We start from the raw sequence: 22,284 nt of genomic DNA, 5'->3' as shown, positions 1-22,284 counted from the left end.
AAGCGAGACCGCAAAATGAATAAGTGCATGCATTCAGTAATATGGGCACCCAATTAGCTCAATAAGGAGCCTGTGCTTTTGTAGGGGAACACCTATTCAGCCAGCACCCGAATTTTACTACATAGCTACAGTAGCAGTTACTAAATAAATATAGATATAGTAGCAGCTATTAAAGAAATATAGATATAGCAGCATCTATTGAAGGAATATAGATATACCAGTAGCTATTGGGAGATTGTAGATATAGTAGTAAATACTAAGGTAGCGAAATTATAGCTATAGTAGTAGATACTTATGAACTAGGCGTATAATTTAACGCGTGGGTGTTCAAAATCTTCTCAGTCTTTTTGTCCTCTGCTTGCCTGTTATGGAAACCCTTTCACAAACAATGTGATAAAGCTGTCCGAGCTGTCAAGGCCTACTGGGCACAGGCCGTCAACATGACTGCGGCGGATCAACAAGAATACGCCGACCTGCTTGCAGACAAGGCATTCTACATCGAGCCGTCGGCGATGGGCAAGCCATCGAACCATCGCACCTCTCATCTCAGCTCTTGTCTTCAACTCCAATCCTTCGTCCATCGACGGTCAGCTCTGTCCCCTTCTGTCCCATCCTTGCTCTCACGACCAGAAGCTTGTCTGCATCTTCCCCTAGATCTCGCTCGACCAAGAATCGGCTGTGCGTAATCACCACAACCCAACCTACTGTCTGTGACATGAGCCCGCACCACCGGACTACAGCCGCTTGACCTGCCTCATCAAGACTGTCAAAGACCTCGTCGACGAGTAGGTAGTGGGCTCGGTGGGCGCTTCTAGCCCACGACAGTTGCAGCAGAGCAAAGTAGAGCGCAAGATCGACGCGCTTACGTTCACCACCAGAGCGCTTGCCGTAGGCGAGCGAGGCGTTGACAGCAAGGGTGCGATCTAAGACAGGTCCTGACGTGGACAAGGATGAATCCGTAGCGCTGTTGACAGAATCAGAGTCAAACAGCGAACGTAGCATTCCAGTCGCCATGTCGCGCGCGTGGCGTGTGTCATCATACAGCATTGTAAGGACCTGGACGAGCAGCGTATTCAGCTCTGAAATTGTCTTTCCGAGGACATGGTCGCGGTAGTTGGCCGATGTTTTCGCCTTGGATCGAGTAGAAGAGGCTCGAGGTGTTCGTTTTGTCAGAGCAGCAGACCAAAAGTCGAAGAGCTCACGGTTGGCGTTGAGCTCTTTATATGTAGTCGCCAAGGTGTCGTGTTCTGATCGTAACGAGTTCAGAGACGACTGCTCGTCTTTGAAGGATTTCGCGTACATGTTTGCTTCTTTTTGCTTGAGCGTAAACTCCTGTCGCTTCTCTTCACATGCCATTTGAGCCCGAATGACTTGCGTGAGCTGCTTCTTGATCATGACGACTTCTTTGATAGCGAGCTCTTCGAGTGCAATGATTTTATCGGCTTCGTGGCTTAGCCGCTGTAGCCGCGACGTGCTATTATTGATATCTTCTCTGAGACTGTTGATGATGGCCTTTACGTTATGATTCTGAGCGCTGGTTACCTGAGAACCGTTGCCTGAAATTCCGGATATGCGCAAGAGGCTCCTGACGGCCATTAATCGCAGACGGAGGATAAACATCTTCGCGGCATGTAACAGTTTGCTAAGGCCTACGATGTGAGTATCAGACATAATTTCCAGTCTTTGGCTTATTTGACGCTGTAGCTGTGCAAGCCATGTCGTCGGTTCGGGTGGCTTTTGTTTCTGTATCCGAGCATACAACTTCTCCAACCGTTTCAAGTTCTCATATTCAGTGGTGAGTTGATCCTGCAACGTCGAGATCTCTGCATGTTGGTTTCTGAATGATGTATTTCCCTCGCTAGAATGTACTCTGTTCACCCGTAATTCGGCAGTTGCAAGCTCTTGCACAGCTGTCGCCAAGGGGGCGTCAGCCTCCTCCGTGTCCTTTTGTAGTTGCTTCCATGTTCGGTTCACCTCTGTGAGCCGTCTTTCCACGTGCTCCATGTGCATGAGCACTATTTTCAGTTTGCTCTGCACCTCAATCACATCGTTATCAATATCCTTGAGCAGCAATCTTGATACCTGGCCGCATTGATCCAGCATCGACAATCCAAGCGATGTCTCAATCAAGTTTCAGCAGTCTTTTCTGGCATTGTCGTTGACGACATCGTCGACAAGCAATCCGCTGCGAATGCACCGCCCGAACTGACACCAAACCATGGTCTCGACGAGCGTGCTCTTACCAGAGCCGTTATCTCCCACCAGGAAGGCCAATCCGCGGGGGAGATCCTTTCGAAAGTCAATAGTGATAGTTCCTTGGACGCCAAGAAAGTTGGTGATTGTGAGCTTACGCGGCTCAGCAACGAAGACGTGAGTTGAGGGTCCTGCCACCTCGGTAGCAGTCTTTGTCCCGACAGCTTGAGATGACTGTTCAAGGAAGTCTTGGTGGTTAAGCTCGGGTTCCTCGTCCTGATCTGTCATCTCTCGAGAAACTTGGATTATTCGTTGGCCAACTCGAACCAACTCGTGACGGCGGGAGAGAAAATTCTCGTCCAATTCCAGCGATTCGACATACTTGCGAGCTTCCGCGGCGAGATCGAGTTTTGCAGCGGGAGGTTCGATATTAGCATCGGTTGAAATGCCGTCTCTCGTCATATCTGGGATTTCTTCATCCCCAGTGAATGTCTCCGAGAGTTGCACAGCAGCATCACTCTCCGGGACCGATGCTCCTAGGCCACCGAATGTCGTGTGATCGGCGTCCAGGGCGAATCCCATGGGAGCCCACTTTCGCACGCTCCGCGCCTCTAATTGTTGTGAGGTCAGCATATCACGAGCCGTGATGTACTGTAGAAGGTTACGTTCGCCAACAAGCATGACATGCTTGTCAGCCACAGCACCTTTGCTAACTTGGCCATCAAGTACTTGCTGTATGTTGGCCGTTGTGTAACTAACAGCATGTGGGTTGACGAGCAGTTCATGCTCAAGCGTTTCCGGATCGAACAAGACAACGCCCCGCTGCTCGTCGTTGAGGTCTGCCCAGCTCAGCTGCAAGGGCGAGCCCAGGTAGGTGATGCTACCTTGTAGGTCAACATTATTGCGGATAGTTTGATGGCTATGAAAATGCCCTGTGAAGGTTCGGGCTAGAGAGGCGAACTGATCTGGGCCAGTTAAGCCCCGGTACGTTACAGAGCTCGTCACACGAGGCTTGTCGACGCCAGCATTAACCACATGCCGCTGCGTGATGGCCTTGTTGATTGCGAGATGGGCAAAAGCAACCGTCTTGCTCGCTTCGTTGGGACCCAGAGCAGCCACGACTTCTGTCAACTCGTTCTGATCCTCGCGGAATGGAAGTAGCAAGACACGCCGGCTGTCCCATTCCAAGGGCGGCGAGGGCCGTGGTCTGATAGTCACGGCGGTAAGAGAGGTCATGGTTGCCCAGCAGTATGTGGACTCGCGGCACGACGTCGCTGAGGCGGCCGATGAAGCGATAGCACGCGGACAACACATGCGTCAACTGCATCTTGCGGCTCGTTAGCAGGTCACCACAAACCACCACCCGCTTGACCTTGTTTCGCTCCGCCTCGGCCACGATCCATTTCGCAGTCTGCCATATCTGGTCCCGGTCATGATGCCTGAAATGAATGTCGCTGAGGAGCATCCATCGTACTGATCCTCGCATGGCTCATGGTGGTGAGCAAGGAGTGAAAGATGCCGCGAATTTGGGTGGCGAGAATCAGACGAATATTGGCAGCTAAGGGGTCAGGTTAGCCTTGAATCGACAGTTACCAGGCAGAGACGGTTGCAAATACCTTGTGCCTCGTATCCAAAAACTGGAGCTTGAAATTAAAATGTAATGTTGAGGGTTGAATGGTGATGATGCAATTCAGGCGATTCACTGAAGTGCGGGTTTGAACAGGCAGCCTTAGGCAGAAGCCCGCTAAATGGACCTCTATCACCACCGTTTGATGGCGATTGATATTCGACCGAAATTAATTTCCAGGTTCCATCTTACATACCTAATCAATCGATTCATGAATGAATTTTGCACAATCTCGATAGCGTGCATTTTCAACGCTGCATTGCCTGTTGTTGTTTCTCTCGAGCGTACGTTTACACTGTCGAAGCCGCTGACACCTTGTTTACCCTACAGTACTCAAATTGATTTCAACGATGTTCAGGAAGGAGCCAAGTTCAATGACGGCATCATCGCTTGATGAGCCAATCGAGAGGCAAATCGCTTATCGATATTGAGATAACGTTTACCGAATGCACAAACTTTCATTTTCTCTTCCACAGAGCAACAATTGCCTACAGCTTCTTTTCTTCGCGATGCCTTCATCTCTTCTTCTTACTCCGCATTCCCGCGCAAAAGCCTCGGCCGACTTAACCGTGCAGCATGAACAATCGACCCGCTTTCATAACTCCGCTGAGAGCATCTGGACCTTTTCCCACAAGCTAACAGGCAACTATTTCCACTTGACACAGCGCCTCTTTCAGCAGTAGTACGACAAGAAATCAGGATGTCCCTGCTTACACATGGCTCGACCCCACGCTTGTCAAACGGCTCGTCCGGGATCAGTTCGATTAGTTCAACATCTTGCCTCGTATCCACGCTGACCATCGATGTCCACTGGACTAATTAGGCAATGGCCGACTTAGTAGACGACGAACGACATACAAACTCCGTTGCTGATGCGTGGAGAGCAGCGATTTAAAAAGTGTTGACTGTCCGCCAGTGCTGGTCTGCTTTCACTCGCGCCAAAATCCAACTAGCCAATACTCTCTCGCAACTGACGGAAACCTCCGAACCAACTCCTCTCCAGCCACGATGAGTGAGATTGACAGCGAAGAATTCGGCGAGTTTGACGAAGGCGATCGCCTCTCTAGTCTTCTGAGCCTCTGCCCGCGCTATGTCATTGTCCCTGCGAACCCCCCAGATGGCATCGCTTTTGCTATGACAGGAAACAGCCAAGAGTGGGAACACTTGACCTATCAGCACTCTGGCATCTCAAACTGCAAACCCGGCATCTGGAAAGCAGAAGTCAGAAAGGTTCCTGGAATGGAACTGGGAAATGCTGATTTTGAAGCATGCCTTCGGTGGGTGGCAGATTTGGATGAGAACACTGAGCTCGATTTTGCAATTTCCCTTGATGCGTGGCAGGCCTGGGAGCAAATGTTCAAAGATCAGTTTGACGATTCTGTCGAGTGGGGTGAAGGCGTGACCTGGAAGCATGGCGGCACTTACTACGACGATGGCGGTCTCTTCAATGTCATTTCCACAGCGTATCTCACAACTGATGCAGCCGCTGCCATCACAGAGGGGGAATATACCGAGGACGATGGATATGACGGGTATCTCGAGATGATCACCCTCAATGATAACCCCATCAACGCGGAAGACCGTATCGGAAACTACGGCTTTACTTTGGGAGGGCTTCATTGTAAGTTCTGGTTTCAGAGTTGATGACCGAGGAACAAGTACTGACTCGATTCCGTCTACCAGTTGGTCAAGATAGTATTGGCGGGCCGCCTGCGATTGCTTTGGCTGAAAAGGATGGCCAAGTGGTCGGAATCAAGCTTTGGTGCGACGATGACGAGATTGAAGAGGGCACTCCGTTTGACGAGCAGCCTGGCAAGCTTGTCTTTTAACGGCGATTGGGTGTGGAGCTTACAGCGCTGATATTCTTTTTCTTTTCTATTCATGGGAAACGCGGTTGAAGAATGTGAGGGGTTTCTAAATGATACAACTATGCAACGCTTTCAAAACCTCAAGTGCTATTATACACAGTCCCGAGCCGAAACGACTCGAAACACCTTCATTTCCGACTCCGAGCTATGCCGTGCTGATTTGTCGTCTATCAGAGGCAATAGTTGCTTCTGACATGCTAACTGTCTCCAGCAATCACCTGAGCAGCTTGTTCGGCAACATTGTATTCGAATACTTTACGCGACGGTTTCGCCGCCATGTTGGGGAAGAAGCCTGTGGAGATTGTAAGCGGCAACTCAACATGATTGCTCGAAATGACAACTACTTACCAAGAAGCTTGAAGAATGAGTACATTGCGTACTCCCGGATGATACCCATGTCGCGCTTGGTATTCTGAATCCTCTGTGCATTCTCCAATATCTCTGTGACACGCGGCTTGCGGAGGTTGATGTATTGCCTTGCGGCCTTGGTGACGGCTTGTTTCTCAGTGACGGAGCCGCTTGAGTCTGCTCGGCCAAGCTGATGTGCGAGAAACATCACAAAGGATTCGCAGTCCTCCAATGCCTGAGAGACGCCCTGTCCGGAACTCGAAGGGAGGGCATGAGCTGCGTCTCCAACTAGGACAACTCCATCACGCTCCCAGGTTGGCAGCGGTGGCGACGTCCAAGTGGGATACATATTTGTGACTCGAGCAGATTTGATGACTCGCTGAATGACTGGATCTTTCCACTGGGCGTGTCTCTCGCGCAGCCGGTTGGAGACGTCTTTCATGTCGAGAGTACTGCGATCCGGGCACTCTTGGATTTCGTATGTGGACCACCAAGCCAGAGTCTCACCCGGCTTAGACACGGCGTAAGGAGATTCGCGGTTAGTATCCGAAGGGTCGCTGTCCGAGAAAAAGTATCCAAAGAAGCCATTGCCTCCAAAGATGAAGTTCATGGATCCATTCTCTACAAATTCTTCCAGGCCGGCTGCTGGGATGAAACCTCCAATGCCGACAAGGCCCCTTTGCAAAACACAGGCAGTTAGTACGGGATGATACATATAACGAATGCTGTGTACTTGCTACTCACTCATAATGGGGAGGATATGGATCCTCTGACGCCTCGGGAAATAGAGCTCTCTTGACGATTGATTTGACACCGTCGGCACCAATCACTAAATCTACCTCTACAGGGTCGCTTCCGTCAACAAATTGGACAATGTTTCTACCATTCGGGTTGGCAACGACTTGCGACACTCGCTTATTGACAATGGCCGCGTCCGAAATGCGAGCACGCAGAGATCTCCAGAGTGCATGACGACTACATGCCACCATGTTTAGCTTTTTCGGCTCACTGCCCGACTCGCTGGTAGTGGAGATGTTGGCGTCAATGGACATGAGCAAACTACCGTTTTTATTCTTCATGTTGGATCGCGCTGTGACATATCCGTGGCGTGTCACATCTCGGAGGATGGCTTCATCAAGACGCTGAAGTACACCGAGCCCGTTGGGTGCGATGCCCACTCCGCCGCCGACAATGAGCGTGGACGAATGCGTCGGTCCTTCTTCTCGATCGTCTGACGTGACATCTTTGCCTGTATCGTAGGCCTCATATATTGTGATTTCGTGGTCTTCAAGGGACGAGCTGCTCTTGGGGAGATGCTTCTTCAGTTCGAGGTACACTGCACATCCCGCAATGCCAGCGCCTATGATGGCAATCTTCATGGTGGCCGATAGGGTGTCAAGGTTTGAGTGCTGAATTATAGGAAAATGCCTCTTATGATTGTATGGTTGGAGATACAAAGAGATGGCAAGAAGGATAAAGATCAGAGATATATATGCATCCCCTTTGCGGTGCTGCAAATTCACAGCCCAAAACACCAGGCCGGCTTCACTACACCAAAGCCGCATCATCTCGGGAGAGCTTCATGATCAGTGGAGCCGCTAAATCGCAAAGCTAACCGAACAGAGCCAAGCAAGACTCCGGAATCGATGCGCATAGGCCAGGGATCCATAACAAGGCCGCCTAATCAAACATTGAGTTTGATCCAGGTAAATGGGTTGTTCTTGTTTCTCAGGACCAAGTCCAAACCAGTGGCAATAAGAGAATATTTCTCCGCACCCCAGGTTCCAGCAGGATGAAGGAGGTTACCCTGATTTACCAACTTGGCTAGTGTTGCGATGGGCAAGCCACTTGCGGTGGCAGTGCCATTCTAAGTGCCATAGGTTGCGCCTCCCATCAACGTCGTTCTCGGAGAAATTGCAAGTCGACTAGTTAACGGATCCGTCAAGCTGGTGCCAAACAAAGGAGTTTGGTATCGTGTAGTTGTGTGGGTTTGTAAAGTGGCAGCCGATGTGTTTCACTGCCTTCATTCGACGGAGTAATGGTCGAGAATATGAGCCGCCACATCGGCAAAATATTCGTGAGATGGCGCAGATATGTCGGCAAAGCCTCTGTTTTGACTGGTTTGTCCCTCGAGTATCTCGACAGCCAATTTCCTTTGCCGCGGAGAGGGACCCCATAAGGCAACGGTCTTCAACTGCTGGACTATCATGATGGAACTGCGGCCCAGTACGGCGCTAGGTGTTGCATTCGTCATTCCGTGTGCGGATAGGATTGACTCCGTATGATGCTGGATTCGTGAGTTATATGAAGCTGCTGTAGGGGAAACAAGGCACAATAGACGCAGCACGATGATGTTGGCTGTATCGTAGAGCGTGACTAATGCCGCTGATGGAATGTCGGTATATGGCAGCATGAAGTGACGTGGATCAGATGCGTCGGGCTGAGCATCAAGGATAGGAGCTGGCCTCTCTCGTTCTTGTTGTTCTTGCCCAACGGTGTACAAAAGTCCCTCTAAGCGCCATTGGTGGATCTGTAGCCGGGTATCCTGGATGAGGATGTCGAGTTTGTGCTTCAGCTGGTGTGCTTTGTCGGCTGTGGACGCGATTAGGCGGTTTGCAACTGACAAGCATCTCTCAACAGCAAAGAGAATGTCAACAAGCTTGTCGAAAATGAGTTTTGGATGGACCTTGAACGGAATTGTCATCCACTCTGGCGAGGCAAACGGGTGAAGCTCATTCTCGGCCATTGACGCTACAAACTGTCTCAGAGAAACGATATTAGCATTGTTTCTTCGTCACAAGAGGACTCGAATTTGCAAGAGAAACAAAACACACCGTCTGAAGCCGCAGATGGCTGAATATCTGATGCAAAAATCCGCTTTGGCAGCGTTCGGGTCCCTGCGCTTCCAGCAACGAAGCCGCACCTTTGATGTGCTTGAGCCATGCCCTGGGACTAGTGCCCGCCAATGTCTCAAAGTGGGTGAGCATGACGGCTGCACACACAGATGTCTCTGGAGTGGATGACCCCAATAACAATCGCAAGCTCTGCAGCGCCCTCATGTACCATCGGCAGGCTTCAGTTTTAATAGACGCATCTCCGACAGCGGTGCCGTAGCTGAGCATCGACGCAGCCCGGATGGAGCTTTGAACGGGAGACGGAGACGGAGAGGCGAGGAAATCAGGGAGCTCGTGCAACCAAATCCTAGAGCTGCCTCCCGGTATAGGTAGAGGCGGTCTTACGGACCCAAAGAAACCGTCGATGAAATGGGAGACGAAGAGCTGATCAAAGGCACCGGCTGGAGACGGTTGTAGCCCTGGCAGCTGTGAGAGATGATGGATGGCGCTGATTTGTGGCGATGGCTCATGCTTCACCTTGATAAGTGTGAGAGCATTAGATGAATCACGCAACGAAGCGCCTGGGACTGCGTGGACGAAGAAGGCATCTGTGCGAGCTCCGGGACATTTCAAGCCCATGTTGAGACATCGCAGACACTCTGGGAGAGTCTCATCACACTACAAGAACAAGGACGATATGAGTTACCAGGACTGAAGCTCTCATTATGGGTTGAATATCAACAGTTAACAAGCGCACCTTTACTCTGCGCTTCCGACATGTCGCGCAGCCTCTACTTCTCCCGGCGACATTGACCATGACGGCGACTCTTCGACTATCTGCAAGTCATGAGATACAGCTTTTTGTCATGAGTCTCGATCAACTCACTTTTCGATTGTACGCGATTACACTAACAAATGGGATTGATGCTAAAACACCACGATCCGAGGATATCCCGGCCCTCGCCAGGCACACACTCACCTTCCAGGGATCTTCAGGAGAAACCCTGTCTGCCTCGCCTCGCCTTGCCTCACTCTAGTCTCGTGCTGTTACTGCAAAGAACAAACGCACCATCAATCAGCCCTTCTCATCCTATCCCCGAACCGGATACGGTCCAACAGCTTCACCACCAGCTTCTCATGCTCACCCCCTGACCTGACCCTTTTTCGCCTCTTAAAGCTGCAGACCGACAGTTGGCTATCCTCCAATGAGAAGCCGCAGGATGAGCTCCAGTTCTCCAAGCAATGCCTCCACCCAAACGACGATAGCCATGGGTTGCTCTGCCACGTCACTGGAATCGACAGGGCTGGTGCTGTTTTTGTTAGCACAGAGCACCAGCTAATGGCAAGGGAGCAAAAGTGGAGCGGCGACGGTCAGATGCATCTCTTGCACGCTTTTTGGGCCGCGAAGCTCGATTCCACGACGTGATGCGTGTATGACTGACTGCTTGCGACTCATACTTTGCTCCATCTCCCCGCGATTACGGAGCCTTGCCGTCGTTCATTTTCTTGCTCTCTGTTCTGCATTTGCGCTCCCGTCTTACCCCTGGATCTGCTTTCTCTTTCATACACACACACACGCATCGTACATATCGTAAGTCACCTGAACTATCGGTCACATCACCATGGGCGAAGACCTCCTCTCCTTTGTGTTCAAGGACAAACAGATCAAGGGCAGGGCCATTCGAGCAGCGGCAAAGCTCTTCGCCAATGCGGCCCCCATCGTCAAGACCATCGAGGCCGGCCATGGACTCATCAAGATTGGCGACACGCTGTCCAAGGCGAATGAGCTGGCCGGCAGGGTCAACGACTTTGCCCCCCGCGCAAACCAGATGGCCGACGGCCTCAACAGATTCATCCCCGCCATGCAGGTCATGGGCCAGTCCATGTGCGACAGCGCCAGAATCTTTGCGTATTTTAGCATGATTGCGACGACGGTCAGGATCGGAATGAACATGGTCCAGACGTACCAGGGGATTCAGGCGCTACAGCTCATCGCCGCCAAGCTACAGGATATTTCAGTCAGCCTCGCGGCGCAAACGGCTCTCATCGCCCAAAAGGAGTTTCCCGACTATGTGCACAGCATGATTCGGGAGCGGCTCATGCAGACGTCGGACGACGCAGCGGTAAATCACTGGTTCTTCCTCTGGCATCCCGACGACGATTGGTATCCCAAGTTCTTTCATCTCCTGGAGGAGAAGCCGCTGGGCACGAGGTTCTGCGGTTACACAAACCAGATTGACTCAGCATTCGTCTTTATGCTTGCAGCGAGACGGCGCATCACAGAGATGGAGTACAAGGCACGCCGGCGAGGACACCCCATGCGCCCAACGCGGCTGCATCTTCTGGTTCCAGCATATCAACCCATCCTCGTCGCCGAAGCACTCAAGATTCCCGAGGAGATTGGCGACTTTGTCATGGAGGGCCGGATCAACAGCAACAGGGAGTTTGTCTGGCTGAATCTGCCCGACGACCAGAGACACTATACCCTCAACATTGGCCAATGGATTCCGCCAAACCAGGGCTGGCTAACGTGGGCCGCGTCAAAGATTGGGTTGGGAGAGAAGTCACCCAAGTTACGTGAGCGCAGAGCTCTCGGCTACAGCCAGATTCCCTTCGAGATTGAGGCAACGCCTTTGCCTCAGAATGAGGACGATGACGGGAGCAGTACCCTTGTGAACCCCTCAATTGCACCATCCGAGGTCAGCCTCACTCTGCGAGAAGAATCAGACAGAGACAAGGATAAAGATAAGGATAAGGATAAAAGTCGGCGACAGTCAACACCATTGCATCAGCGTGAGCGGCGGCATCGCAGCAGTAGACGGAATTGAATACCACGAAGACAGTTTCAAGATGAAAAGAGACGGAGCATAGGCAAAGGATAACGGGGCAAGGAATGGTTATGGGTATACATCACTCAGTTCTCTTTTATTTTTCTTACATTTTTCTTTATTGCCATATCATGTTGCAAGTCGAACCCGAGACGGCACAAAGTCAGCCTGGAGTTGGAAAAGCCCAAGAGAGCGAATACAAGAGATCTGGAATCTCCGCGTCATTTCACACAAACAGAACGACAGCATCGGTTGGAGTAAATAGAATCATTTGACATGAGATTGCGAAATCATGAAAGATTTGTTCACAGCTTTATATATATACCATGAAAATTGTGCGGCCTCTTTTCTTCTTTCCTCGCTTTCCGGTTTTCTTACACTTTTTTTTAACTTGTAAATCATTATGGGAGATTTATTTGGCTCACTAACTCGACGAAGACTCTTATTTCCTTTGACGGATAAAAGACCAGTCTCCACAGCTGTCTTCCATTACTCTCCGTCATGCTGCTTACACCGCGTGGAGAATCAACTCCTAGATGAGCTTGCTGGAGGTCCAGCGACCATTCTGATCTCGTTTCATTGTTGCCATGATGCTATTTCCAGCTCCACACTTCGGCTTCGAGCTGCGACTCGTTTTCTTCAAGCTGATCCCGCAGGTGGTTGTGCGCATCTTGCAACGTGCCGTCCACGGACTTGTCATTGCAAAACTGAGGGGGGCACACCGGTTGAGTTGCTTCTCGAAAGCCTTTGCCGTAAACGCCAGCTGCTAACCGCATATGATGGTGCTGTGGTAGGTAGGGTTTGTAAAACTTGCGATGAGAGTATCGTCGTTGAACAAAGACGGATTTGCGACGACAAGACCGGCCAGAGTGGATAACTCAGCTGGGGAGGGACGCAAGATTGAGTTTGCTCAGGCGTTCATGAATGTCGTGGTCCAAGTCTACCCAAATTCACATTCGCTCCAAGTGAGATAGCTCCAGCGTACCAGAGAGCTAACGAGACGAATCTAAGAAAACGTCAAATCAGTGATCAAGGTGGAAATCATCGTTCAGTGTATCCGTAGACGCAGGTCGACTAGGCTTCAGAAATCTTTGGCTCGCATGCTCAGCGAGCCACTGGGCACGGAATGGGCAGCGCCACTGGCACCTTTCAATCTTTTTTTCACATGCTGCCCAACTGTTGATTTGTCACGTGGATCTGTGTGACCACTCTCCTCGGTCAAGCCTACCTTCTACATGCTCCTGTTTGCAGCTAGTTTTTCCCCTTTTCATAGCAAAATACAGAGAGTTTTACTCCTTCTCAGCTTCATCAGCTTTGTCACCAACCGAACTGGATGAAGTAGCTTTGAGCTCTGATATTTCGTCGTCGTTGGAAATGGGATCTCAAATTTGATAAGGGGATTTGACCGAGCCCGTGATCAGTTGATAGCTACCTCTCTCGTCATCCCCTCGATCTCTGTGGCCACCTAGGATCAGTGCCAGGCCCTTGCCCCCCCAATAATATCGCAGGCGTCGTTTTTCTTGATCGTTGTGGATGGCTGAGGGGTTGTGGCAATAAGGGGAAAGTGATGACATCGCGAAGGCCAGGTCCAACCACGTTTGAGTCATCGCATACATCAAACTACCAACACCAATCTGATAGTATAGTATAGCCATTTGCGAGGCCATCGTTTGGAATCATGCTTGACAAAATAGATGGTTCGATAGGCGTTCTTACGGACCTCGATTTGGTCCATCCCTTGATTCTGTAGGAAATTTTCCGCATGTGCAGTTTGACCTAGTTTAAAAGTCTTGTCGACAAAATTTCGTGTGAATCTGACGATTGGTGACTAATCTGGGCTTGACCCGGCTTCTGGGAGAATGGGTTGACGACCCTTGGTACGGAGACGTTGTGATAAACCTGATGGGTTGTGAGGCCTCGGATTGGGACCGGCATGACAGGAATCGCCTCAGGGATAGAGCCAAGAGGTTTTATTGGAACGATGGAAGGCTCTAGTACTGGGAACGCTCTGAAAGGTGGGTGACATGCCTGAGGGAGGAGGAGGTCCGACACGCCCTGGAGGCAGCACACGATAAAGCTGGATATTCCGGCCCTGACATCACGAAAAGGATCCGGGGTCCCTCAATGTACTTGATGTCGAGATTCAGCAGTCTCAGTTCCGAGACCCATCGGGCGTAGATACCTTCGTGACCGATGGACCCCAGGAATCGTGTGAGAGGTTTATGGTCAGTATGCACGGTGGACTGTTGCTGAGCTTTGAAGAAGTGATTGTGCCTCCGGTAGAATTTAACAATTGCGTACAATTCCCTCTTGTACGTTCCATAGTCCAAGATCTATTGGCGTGGGCATTGTAGCGTCAATAACGAAAATGTGCCCAGGTGAGAGGTAGAGATGCGTGTCTATGTGTTTGGCTGTTGAGACTTAGCAAAGAAGGTTCGATGTATGGAGATGAAGATGGAGATGGAAATGATAGAGATGGAGGAAGGAATCGTACAGCACCGGATATTGGAGCCCTCCCCTGGGTTGTATGATGGCGGATCCTCCTCCATACCCACTGGCATCTGAGTACATGTGACACGGGAGATCCCACTGGAAGCCGCTCACTTCCCGGGTGTGCTCTCCTCGACTGGGCTCAGCCTCCAGGACTCTCAGGGTCAGATTGCTGGGTTCAACAGCTTCCTGATATAAAAGAGGAAGAATCAAGACACGTTATCGCGATGAGATGACCCCAGCTGTTACAAGGGTCTCATGCTTTGAGTGACGAGGGCTCAGCTTGGTGATCAAATAGATCCGTAGCCTGTACTCGCGGCGTAGTCCTTATAGCGATCGGACGCGCTAGGTTTCTTGTTTTGTGTTTGATATCCCGCCCGGCCCTGTTAGAAGGTCCGTTCCCTAGCTCTCAATAGATAATCAGATCGTTTATCGGTTCCGTCAATCTGTCGATTCCCAAGCTTGGTATTGCTGCTTTCTTGGCCTGCTTGGAGAAAGGCGTCTTCAAGTCTGCCGTCTGTTCCTTGTCATCATGAAAAACATGGAGTAGAAACTTCACTAAGCCTGACTAATTAAACGGCAGAATGTGCAACATGTGCTGCTCAGAAAAAGAGCCAGGTGATGAAAGCTGAGGAAAACGCAAACGGATCGATGGTTTTTGGGAGATTGTTTGGACACATCGACTGGCGAAACGGCGACGGTAGATCTCTTGGAACCAAATGAAGCTAGTTTCCCCAGTTCTGAAAGAGTTATCAACACCACGACCATGTTCATCATTGCCTTAGAGCACGATGCAACCTGGTGGCCATGACCCGTTTGGAGACCACTTCTTCTTATCGACGGCCGCAGCCCGTTGGATCACTGTGAATCGATTGAAGCCCTGGAGTTGTTAGATTCACTATCATGTCCACCATTGAGCGCGGACAGTGTTGCATGTGATAGTTTTGATCTATTCTTGCTTAACAAGGAGATCTTGTCTTCCCATATCGACGGTAGCATTATTACTGTCCAGCTAGTGTAGAGGTTTTGTATCAGCGAACCGGCCTGTCCGCTAATCCTCTGCTCTGTTTCCACCCGCCGCACCGGACGACGCTTTTCTCAAGCGGAAATCTCATGCTCATTTGAAACCTCTGATAGTGCAGACCCGGTCACTGTATTCGAATTCGCCCCTCATAAGTCTTGTGGTACATACAGAAAAGTAGGTAACAGCGGGACTTTCGGACTTTCCGCCCAATTCAAAGCTACGACTTCCATAGGCGGTGAGGCGGGCGTTTAGCCTTCAGCAAGTCACACCACGTCGAGAACTACTGATCAATACATGGTCACCAGCGGCTCCATGAGAGGGCCACAGAGGCATCAGTGTGCGCAGACTTTGGAAGACAGAGCAAGAAAGGGGGATATGTCGTCCGAGTTCTATTGTGCCATTATTCCGAGACACGAAGCCGAGTTTGGACTGAACGCTGTGGCTGAGCAGCAAAAGTGGCAAGTCGGTTTCTCGGAAAATCAAGTCTGAAAGCCTCTTTGGTAGCAAGATCAGTCCAGCTGTGTTTTTGGCAGGCAGCTGGAGATGATAGAGTCACTAGGTGAGATTGAGCTGACCTCGTTGTTCTCGAGAGTCATGAATGAAACCGCTGTCGCTCTCAACCTTGTGATACCTCATTCATAGGTAACCCGAAGCTTCGCCAAGAAGTCTCGGTAAGGTTCTCAAGGTGAGACTAGACAATGACACAATTCCTCTCTGGCTGGTTCAAAGTTGCCTCTCGAAAAGCCGTGACAAAATTCTCATCGGTATAATACGACACCTTGACAAGGCCAAGCCGCTCGTACCGACAATCATCATCAGGGCCTTTTCCTTTGAGAATCATGAAGATTGCCTGATGCCGGTCCTTTTTGTGGATGGTAATGTCTTTTTTGTACGTCAGATCCGCAATCTCCATCAGCTCGACGTCCATCTCGGCGCCATCTACTGGGGAGCCAAAGCCGTTGGCCTCAGAATCATTGTCTGCAAATTCGGAGGCGCTGAGATCCTCATCTTGATTTCCATGTGCCTCGCCAGTGGAATCAGAATGTAGCACAAAGAAACTTTGCGGTCACGGATCATAATCAATGAAGACCATTCTCGTATCGACGATGCCATCAAGATTTGCATCTTCATCAGTTTTTTTGTTGTAGGCAATGGCGCTTCCGCGGCCCGTGACTCCTACTTGGACGGTAAATAGCACATGTGTTGCCCCCCTCAGAGTCTTTTGGAGTCGTGCATGAGCAGTCTTGCCACGTAATGTAAGGAGGCAGGTAGACTCATCCGGTCGCATAAAAGCTTCACCATCCGAATTGCGGCACTCGATTTCGATGAGCTCAGCCACCGGCTTCACGCTTGGTTTAATATCGTATATAGACCCAAGGAACTTGACAGGATCTTGAACAGAAGCCCATGACCAAGTTGGAGACGGCCACCACTTGAGTCCATTCGGATCTGGGGTTTTCGGTCTCGCAGCGCGATTTTGATAGTCTTGGATATCAGAGACCCAAAGCATGTCTTGAAAGAGTGAGCCGGACCAGAGGCCCGCATAATACGTCTCGGCCTGCCGCGAGGTCATATGTAGTTGCTGGGCAACGGCGGCCACAGCAGGTAACTTGTCAGTGGCGTTTGTGATTCCGAGCCGCGAGTACTGCTCAATGAGAGTCCACCACAAGTCTTCCCTAGCGGTGACCTGCTTCTTCTTGTACCACTTGGAGGTTGTTCCCTCAAGTGTCTTGCTGTAATCTGACTTGATTGAGCTATCCATGTCGTTTCTTTTACATTCGCAAGTCGGCATCGTGTTGCATTCCCACGCAAGGTCGTTTGCTGTAAACACCAGCACGCGGCGTGATACGAGGCGTTCCTGAAATGTCCAGGCCCTGGTGAATAGCGGCCCAGAAATCGTAGTGATCTCGGTCGCTATTCTTCAAGGGGGCTTCGAAGCTTATCAACTCGGAATTGTCTTCTGCATTGCTGCGAAATGGACATATCGGATCCATCTGCAAACCAATCATTTCGATTGGGCCCCCTTCTATGCCGCCGCTGTCTCTTTTCATCATCTCGTCCGCTACTTTTGGTGGGAGAGTAATGTGAGTCTCTCTTTCAGATGTGGACTTTGAGTATAGCCCTTCGAGGCTGGTCCTCGCGTGATGAGCTGCAAGAGTCAATCGGGCGTTGTGGTATACATCAAACATTCGCGGCGCTTCCTTCTGCCAGTCATGTTTGTCCTCCTGTATGATGCATATGCAATCGATCCACAAGAACCGCATGCCGAGTCTGCGGGTGAAGTTGACCGCATCTTGTAATGTCTGCGACAATGAAGACCAAGAGATTCTATAGAGCTGTGAGGAAAGATTGCCGGACACCGTTCGGCACTTGATCTCGGTTCTGCCATTGGGTCCCCAGCAGTGGCTCAGGGCCACATACGGAGATCCAGCTTGGATATCGGTTCCGTTGCAAAGAACAACATCACCATCTGGCCCTATTGGCTGTACATCGATAAGCCGCGTTGGCAGAAAGCCGCTAGTCGTGGCTGCACAGTGATCATGGTGTTTGACGCATTTGTCCAGCTGCGCCTTGGCCCATGAGAGGCATTTGTCCGACGAAGTATCGCGGCTGAGTGTGGTTTCTTTCTGCATGTTGTACAGCGGAAGATACATCCACCTGTGCTTCTTGGCGACAACTTTCACTGCTTCTTCCCAGCGATCCGGCAGAGCAAACATCCAGTTCTGAGTAACGGAGTCGTTAAAGTGATATCTCCATTCTATGGTGAAGTGGCCAGCCGAAGACAGGCAGATAGAAATCTCTGCATCGTGCAGCTCGCCGAGCAGACTCTTGTCCATGAGCTGCCACAAGATGGAACAGCAGATACAACCACGTTCTCTTGCTGAACGAGACAATTCAAGTGTCCGTTGCCCTGGTTGAAGCTGCAGTGATCGCCTCGTTTCGCGAAGTCGGTCGATGCCGGATACTCGATAGTTGTTTTGTCCATTCCAGTGACAAATGTCGCAAGCGTCTCCGATAGTCTCTGGTTCGTCATCGTCGATTGATGGGCCAAAAGCCTTTTCTTTGATCTAGCCAAAAATCTTTCTGCCGACCATTCTTTTGACGTTTGTGGTGAAAAGGCAGGTGAGTTGAAGTAAAGCGGGGGAAAGGTGGTGAGTGCAGTTGGCAGAATCCGATTACGAAACCCCTCGACAAAATAATCACGATGAAATCGATCACCCTTTTCTTGTATAGTAGGATGGCTTGATAGGAAGTAAAAAAGAATATCCAAGACTGTAATAGAAAACGATGTGTCATGTTTTTAATATTCAAGAAAGATGCATGGAGCTAAGCCATCAGGCACATCACTCGACAGTCTCTACTAGGTAGGCATCTATCAAGTAAGCCCGTATTTAGGCCAATGACATGGGAGCTTAAAGATCCATCACACATGTGCTTGCCCGGGTTCATGATCCTACAGCTTGTAATTTGACCATAGACATAAAGGTTATAGACTCTGGGATCCGCTAGTACACGAAAAAAACAAGGCTATCGTCACAAACGAAACACGCTGTCAATCGTTTCGAAACTTATCGCCTATTGTCAACTCATTACACCACGCTAATCAGCTTCCACAGTGAACAGAGCGGTGAAGAAGAGGCATGCACGGCTCGTTGCTGAACGAGACAATTCAAGGGTCATTTTTGCCCCTGTTCCATGTTCCTGCCCTTCGTACCGAACAGAAAGGCAAATTGGCACCACATCGTCAGTGCCGGTTACGAGCCAGGTGATGCAAATAAAAGCACTTGAGATCAAGCCTCAATAATATGCCAGTCGTGACACAAGGCACAGGCAGACTTTGTTTGTGAGTACAAGAATTGTAAAATATCCCAGATGCCAAATAGTTGCTCTTATACAAACCATGGTTCCAATACATGAATCGCTCAAACCCCCCCGTAGTATAACGCCGATGACCCTCATATCCATCACACCACAAAGTCGAGAAATGCCCAATCATTAGTATGTGAAATGAAAAGAGCGCCAAAATAAAATAAAATAAAAATTACGCAGCTGCCCGCTTGTCCGCCTGCATACTCAGTGCGAGCAGCTCGTCGACAAAAGCAGACTCATCTTGCTTCCCCTGGCCAGCGAAGCCATTCTCGCCCGTCGCAGTAGCAGTGTAGAAACTTTCCATCTTGCCTTGGGCATCGGCTCGGGGTCGAATGGGCTTGAGCTCTGAACCCTGTTGCTCTGGAGCATTTGAGTCTTCTTGATTCTGTGTTTCGAAAATGACGGTTAAATATTTGACTGCGGGAAACGAAACGGAGTGAGGGGTCGTGCTGCCACTTACATCTTGTACGTTGATAGACACCTCTTGTGATACCATGATGCCGCCAAGGATGTGAAGTTTCTGACCCTGATCCTTGTGAGAGTCCTTCCCGGAGTGGGACTGGCTTGCTGATGAGAGTTTGCGGGCAAAGTCGAAACTGCCATCGTCACCGTTGTATATCGAGCTGGGATGAGACACTGACTTTGACAACTGCTCCTGGCTCCTTGTAGGCGTCAATACGAGGACCGTCGCACGTCTTTTGTGGCCCGGCAGGTTATCCCTGACCTTGCCCATGGCTCGGGAAAATAACTTGTTATTCAATTGGGCCGCGGCACTATACCGCGGCGAAGAAAGCTCATGTACTGTTGAAGACATGTCGCGATGGACCATGTGGGAGAACTCGATGTTATGAGATGAGCCTTCGTATGTAAGTTGGCGCATTTTAAAAAAGTTGAGAGGCGTAAACTCGCACTCGGGCGAGAGCACGGTAGCATGGATGGGGAGGACGAGTTGGAAAGCAATGAGGATGCATTTGGAAAACGATTTGCCCGGTGTAGTAGAGGGAGTGCATGGGAGCTGGACTACCTTAGGCAGGAGTGTAGCGTTGTCAAATGTTTCGTCGCCTAAAGAGTCCCGAAGCGAGGAAACGGCGTCTCGAAGAATCGAAGCAAACATGCGGTCTTGAGGAGAAGCAGACTGGTCGGCCTGAAGTTTGAGCAGAATAGTCGAGAGCGGCAATCCACGGAGGCCATTGAGAAAGCTAGCATTGCGGGCATCAAGGGTGCTCACAGGCAATGGAACAGAGGGAAGCAGATCCCGGGCTGTCTTTTGCGCGAGTACGTCGAAGCCGCCCCTGTCAAGTCGAGCGCGGACGGCAAACATTCCCACGTGGAAGCCTGGAGATAGCATGGGGGTCTTGTCCCTCTGGTTGGCCATGTTGTGTAGATGAGCCTCCAAGTCGGGCGTCTTGATGCGCATTGTAGATCGAATAAAGGGAGCGACCTGGTGAACCTCTACAAAGCGGAACCCTGAAGCCTCAAGCCTCACTACCTCCTTTCTGCTGTCAACCCTACGAACCAGGAACATGAGCGAACCGCGGCCGTACTCCTGGCCATTCTGCTGGATGCCTTTTTCCTCGAGATTTTGTAAGCCGGGCCTGTCATTGTTAAATAGTCGTTGACCCCTTGATGACTCTCCCGTGACGAAGATTTCATCCCACAATGTTCCGACTCCAGCAAGAGTCTCCTTAGTTTTGGAAGCTAGGGCGTCTGCAGTAACGCAGAACAACTCGCGCAAAATGGTATCGTATTCGTCTACAAGCTCGCCATCGTCACTGATGAGTTGAACGCCTGTCCTGCCGATGTTGCGCTCCTGCGCGAGAAGCGAAATATGGGTGGTCATCTTAGTCATGACTTTTGTTATGGTGTCCCAGTTGCGAGAAGCGCGGAACATCCAGTGAAAGAGGGGGTGACTGGTGTTGAAGACGTCGTCGTTGGACTGGCGAAGAAAAAAATGGCGTATCAGTTTTCTACAGTCTTCTGGGAAGAAAAGGAGAAACAACTGACCTTTGTAAAGTACGTGTCTGTCACGACTTCGCTAGGCAGGTATCCGTCTTGAGAGACCATGATGCGGCCCTTGTCGTCAAAGACGCCGGCAGCCAAGACGACTTGCTGCGACTTGCTGGCGTAGTCTCGTCTTACCCAGCTCGAATAGATGGCCATGCCTGTCATGAGAACGCCGGCAGCGATAGACTAGATGTACCATGAGGCTCAGTCAGCTTTGACGCTCTTCGGGCCAGAATTCATTTGGCGTCCATCAGAGATGAGAAAAGATTTACCAGGCAGATAACGACAACCATTGCATCCTTGCGAGAGACCCCCTTGCCAGGCTTGTCGTGCAAGAGAGTGTAACTCGTTCCAACAGCTGCGCACCAGTGCATGCCAGATACGGCTCCGGCCAGGACCATGGCACAGCCCAGTCTCTTCCACCAGGCGCTACTCCAGGTATTCTCAAAGACGAAGAAGAGAGTGAGGGCCGTGGTGCTGGCGAGTACGGCGATGATGATGGAGCCAATGAGGTAGGAGAGTCGATACGAGCCCCGGTAGTTGCTGATGGACGCATCGGCGAGGTAATGCATACCGCAGATGGCGCCGCCAGAGAGCAATCCCGCGAGGACGATTCGCCACCATCGGATTCGACCGTTGCCATTGACGCCGACAAAGGCAAGCACGAGGACGAGGATGGGCACGAGGAGAGAGGCGACGGTGAGTGCAGTCGAGTAGGCGATTTGGAAGGCTGCTTCGCCGTTGAGCATGTAGATGGCTCGGTTGCCAATGAAGTGCTACCTCGTCACATTACTATGTTAGCAAGCTCGACATGCAGTGCAACTGAAAAGACCTATAGTTGCAATCATTGATGTCCTCTACGTAGTGGCTGTATCGTACCATGGACCAGATGGCAATGCCACCCATTGCAATGGCAGCGCCGACTAGTAAGAAGCTGTGATTCTCGATGTCAGTTGTCAGGCAGAGGACAGCCCAGCATCGAAAGGGCGCATACAAGTTGTGCTTTCCCCTATGCGAAGTTCTTCGTCTAATCAACTCCAGTGCCGTGCCGGTGCCGACCAGGCTGATGGCGTAACTGAGGCACACGAACCCTCCGCTGAAGGTGTACGGCACCACCTTGCCGGTATACTCCTCCAGGAGCTGCTGCGTCGTCGGTGTCGCCATCGTCGTTGTCATTGTCGTCGTTTTCTCTGCTGTT

General features: G+C 50.7%; 9 protein-coding genes across 9 annotated transcripts; 3 read left to right on the top strand and 6 right to left on the bottom strand.

The window, feature by feature from the left end:
* Nucleotides 1-546: 546 nt before the first annotated feature.
* Nucleotides 547-3,429, bottom strand: M431DRAFT_476688 (hypothetical protein; the record flags this gene model as incomplete). Its single annotated transcript, XM_024915489.1, has 2 exons — nt 547-2,082; nt 2,218-3,429. 2 exons carry the CDS (start codon nt 3,427-3,429, stop codon nt 547-549), a joined length of 2,748 nt encoding a protein of 915 aa, XP_024779834.1.
* A 1,399-nt stretch (nt 3,430-4,828) lies between these two features.
* Nucleotides 4,829-5,649, top strand: M431DRAFT_257 (hypothetical protein; the record flags this gene model as incomplete). Its single annotated transcript, XM_024913837.1, has 2 exons — nt 4,829-5,441; nt 5,504-5,649. The coding sequence occupies 2 exons, from the start codon at nt 4,829-4,831 to the stop codon at nt 5,647-5,649; spliced, it is 759 nt and encodes a 252-aa protein (XP_024779833.1).
* A 379-nt stretch (nt 5,650-6,028) lies between these two features.
* Nucleotides 6,029-7,415, bottom strand: M431DRAFT_72594 (hypothetical protein; the record flags this gene model as incomplete). Its single annotated transcript, XM_024922045.1, has 2 exons — nt 6,029-6,713; nt 6,781-7,415. 2 exons carry the CDS (start codon nt 7,413-7,415, stop codon nt 6,029-6,031), a joined length of 1,320 nt encoding a protein of 439 aa, XP_024779832.1.
* Nucleotides 7,416-8,059: 644 nt separating this feature from the next.
* On the bottom strand, nt 8,060-9,509 carry M431DRAFT_476685 (hypothetical protein; the record flags this gene model as incomplete). Its single annotated transcript, XM_024915488.1, has 2 exons — nt 8,060-8,794; nt 8,871-9,509. 2 exons carry the CDS (start codon nt 9,507-9,509, stop codon nt 8,060-8,062), a joined length of 1,374 nt encoding a protein of 457 aa, XP_024779831.1.
* A 1,010-nt stretch (nt 9,510-10,519) lies between these two features.
* Nucleotides 10,520-11,494, top strand: M431DRAFT_60259 (hypothetical protein; the record flags this gene model as incomplete). The annotated part of the gene is made up of 1 exon (XM_024921562.1): nt 10,520-11,494. A coding segment is annotated over one exon (975 nt), but the record flags the coding sequence as incomplete, so codon positions are not given.
* A 406-nt stretch (nt 11,495-11,900) lies between these two features.
* Nucleotides 11,901-12,828, top strand: M431DRAFT_172965 (hypothetical protein). The gene has a single exon (XM_024913042.1). The coding sequence runs from the start codon at nt 12,102-12,104 to the stop codon at nt 12,573-12,575; it is 474 nt and encodes a 157-aa protein (XP_024779829.1). The 5' UTR covers nt 11,901-12,101; the 3' UTR covers nt 12,576-12,828.
* On the bottom strand, nt 12,828-13,674 carry M431DRAFT_172934 (hypothetical protein). Its single transcript, XM_024913041.1, has one exon. The coding sequence runs from the start codon at nt 13,363-13,365 to the stop codon at nt 13,081-13,083; it is 285 nt and encodes a 94-aa protein (XP_024779828.1). The 5' UTR covers nt 13,366-13,674; the 3' UTR covers nt 12,828-13,080.
* A 3,236-nt stretch (nt 13,675-16,910) lies between these two features.
* M431DRAFT_502271 (hypothetical protein) lies at nt 16,911-18,540 on the bottom strand. Its single transcript, XM_024918134.1, has one exon. The coding sequence runs from the start codon at nt 18,047-18,049 to the stop codon at nt 16,985-16,987; it is 1,065 nt and encodes a 354-aa protein (XP_024779827.1). The 5' UTR covers nt 18,050-18,540; the 3' UTR covers nt 16,911-16,984.
* A 714-nt stretch (nt 18,541-19,254) lies between these two features.
* M431DRAFT_488914 (hypothetical protein) lies at nt 19,255-22,262 on the bottom strand (the record flags this gene model as incomplete). Its single annotated transcript, XM_024916621.1, has 6 exons — nt 19,255-19,467; nt 19,543-21,018; nt 21,087-21,272; nt 21,359-21,862; nt 21,966-22,020; nt 22,081-22,262. The coding sequence occupies 6 exons, from the start codon at nt 22,260-22,262 to the stop codon at nt 19,255-19,257; spliced, it is 2,616 nt and encodes an 871-aa protein (XP_024779826.1).
* Between the last annotated feature and the right edge of the window lie 22 nt (nt 22,263-22,284).

This window comes from Trichoderma harzianum (assembly GCF_003025095.1).
Source record: "Trichoderma harzianum CBS 226.95 unplaced genomic scaffold M431scaffold_1, whole genome shotgun sequence".
Classification (NCBI taxonomy): Eukaryota; Fungi; Ascomycota; class Sordariomycetes; order Hypocreales; family Hypocreaceae; genus Trichoderma; species Trichoderma harzianum.
This window is presented reverse-complemented; position numbering and strand designations above follow the sequence as displayed.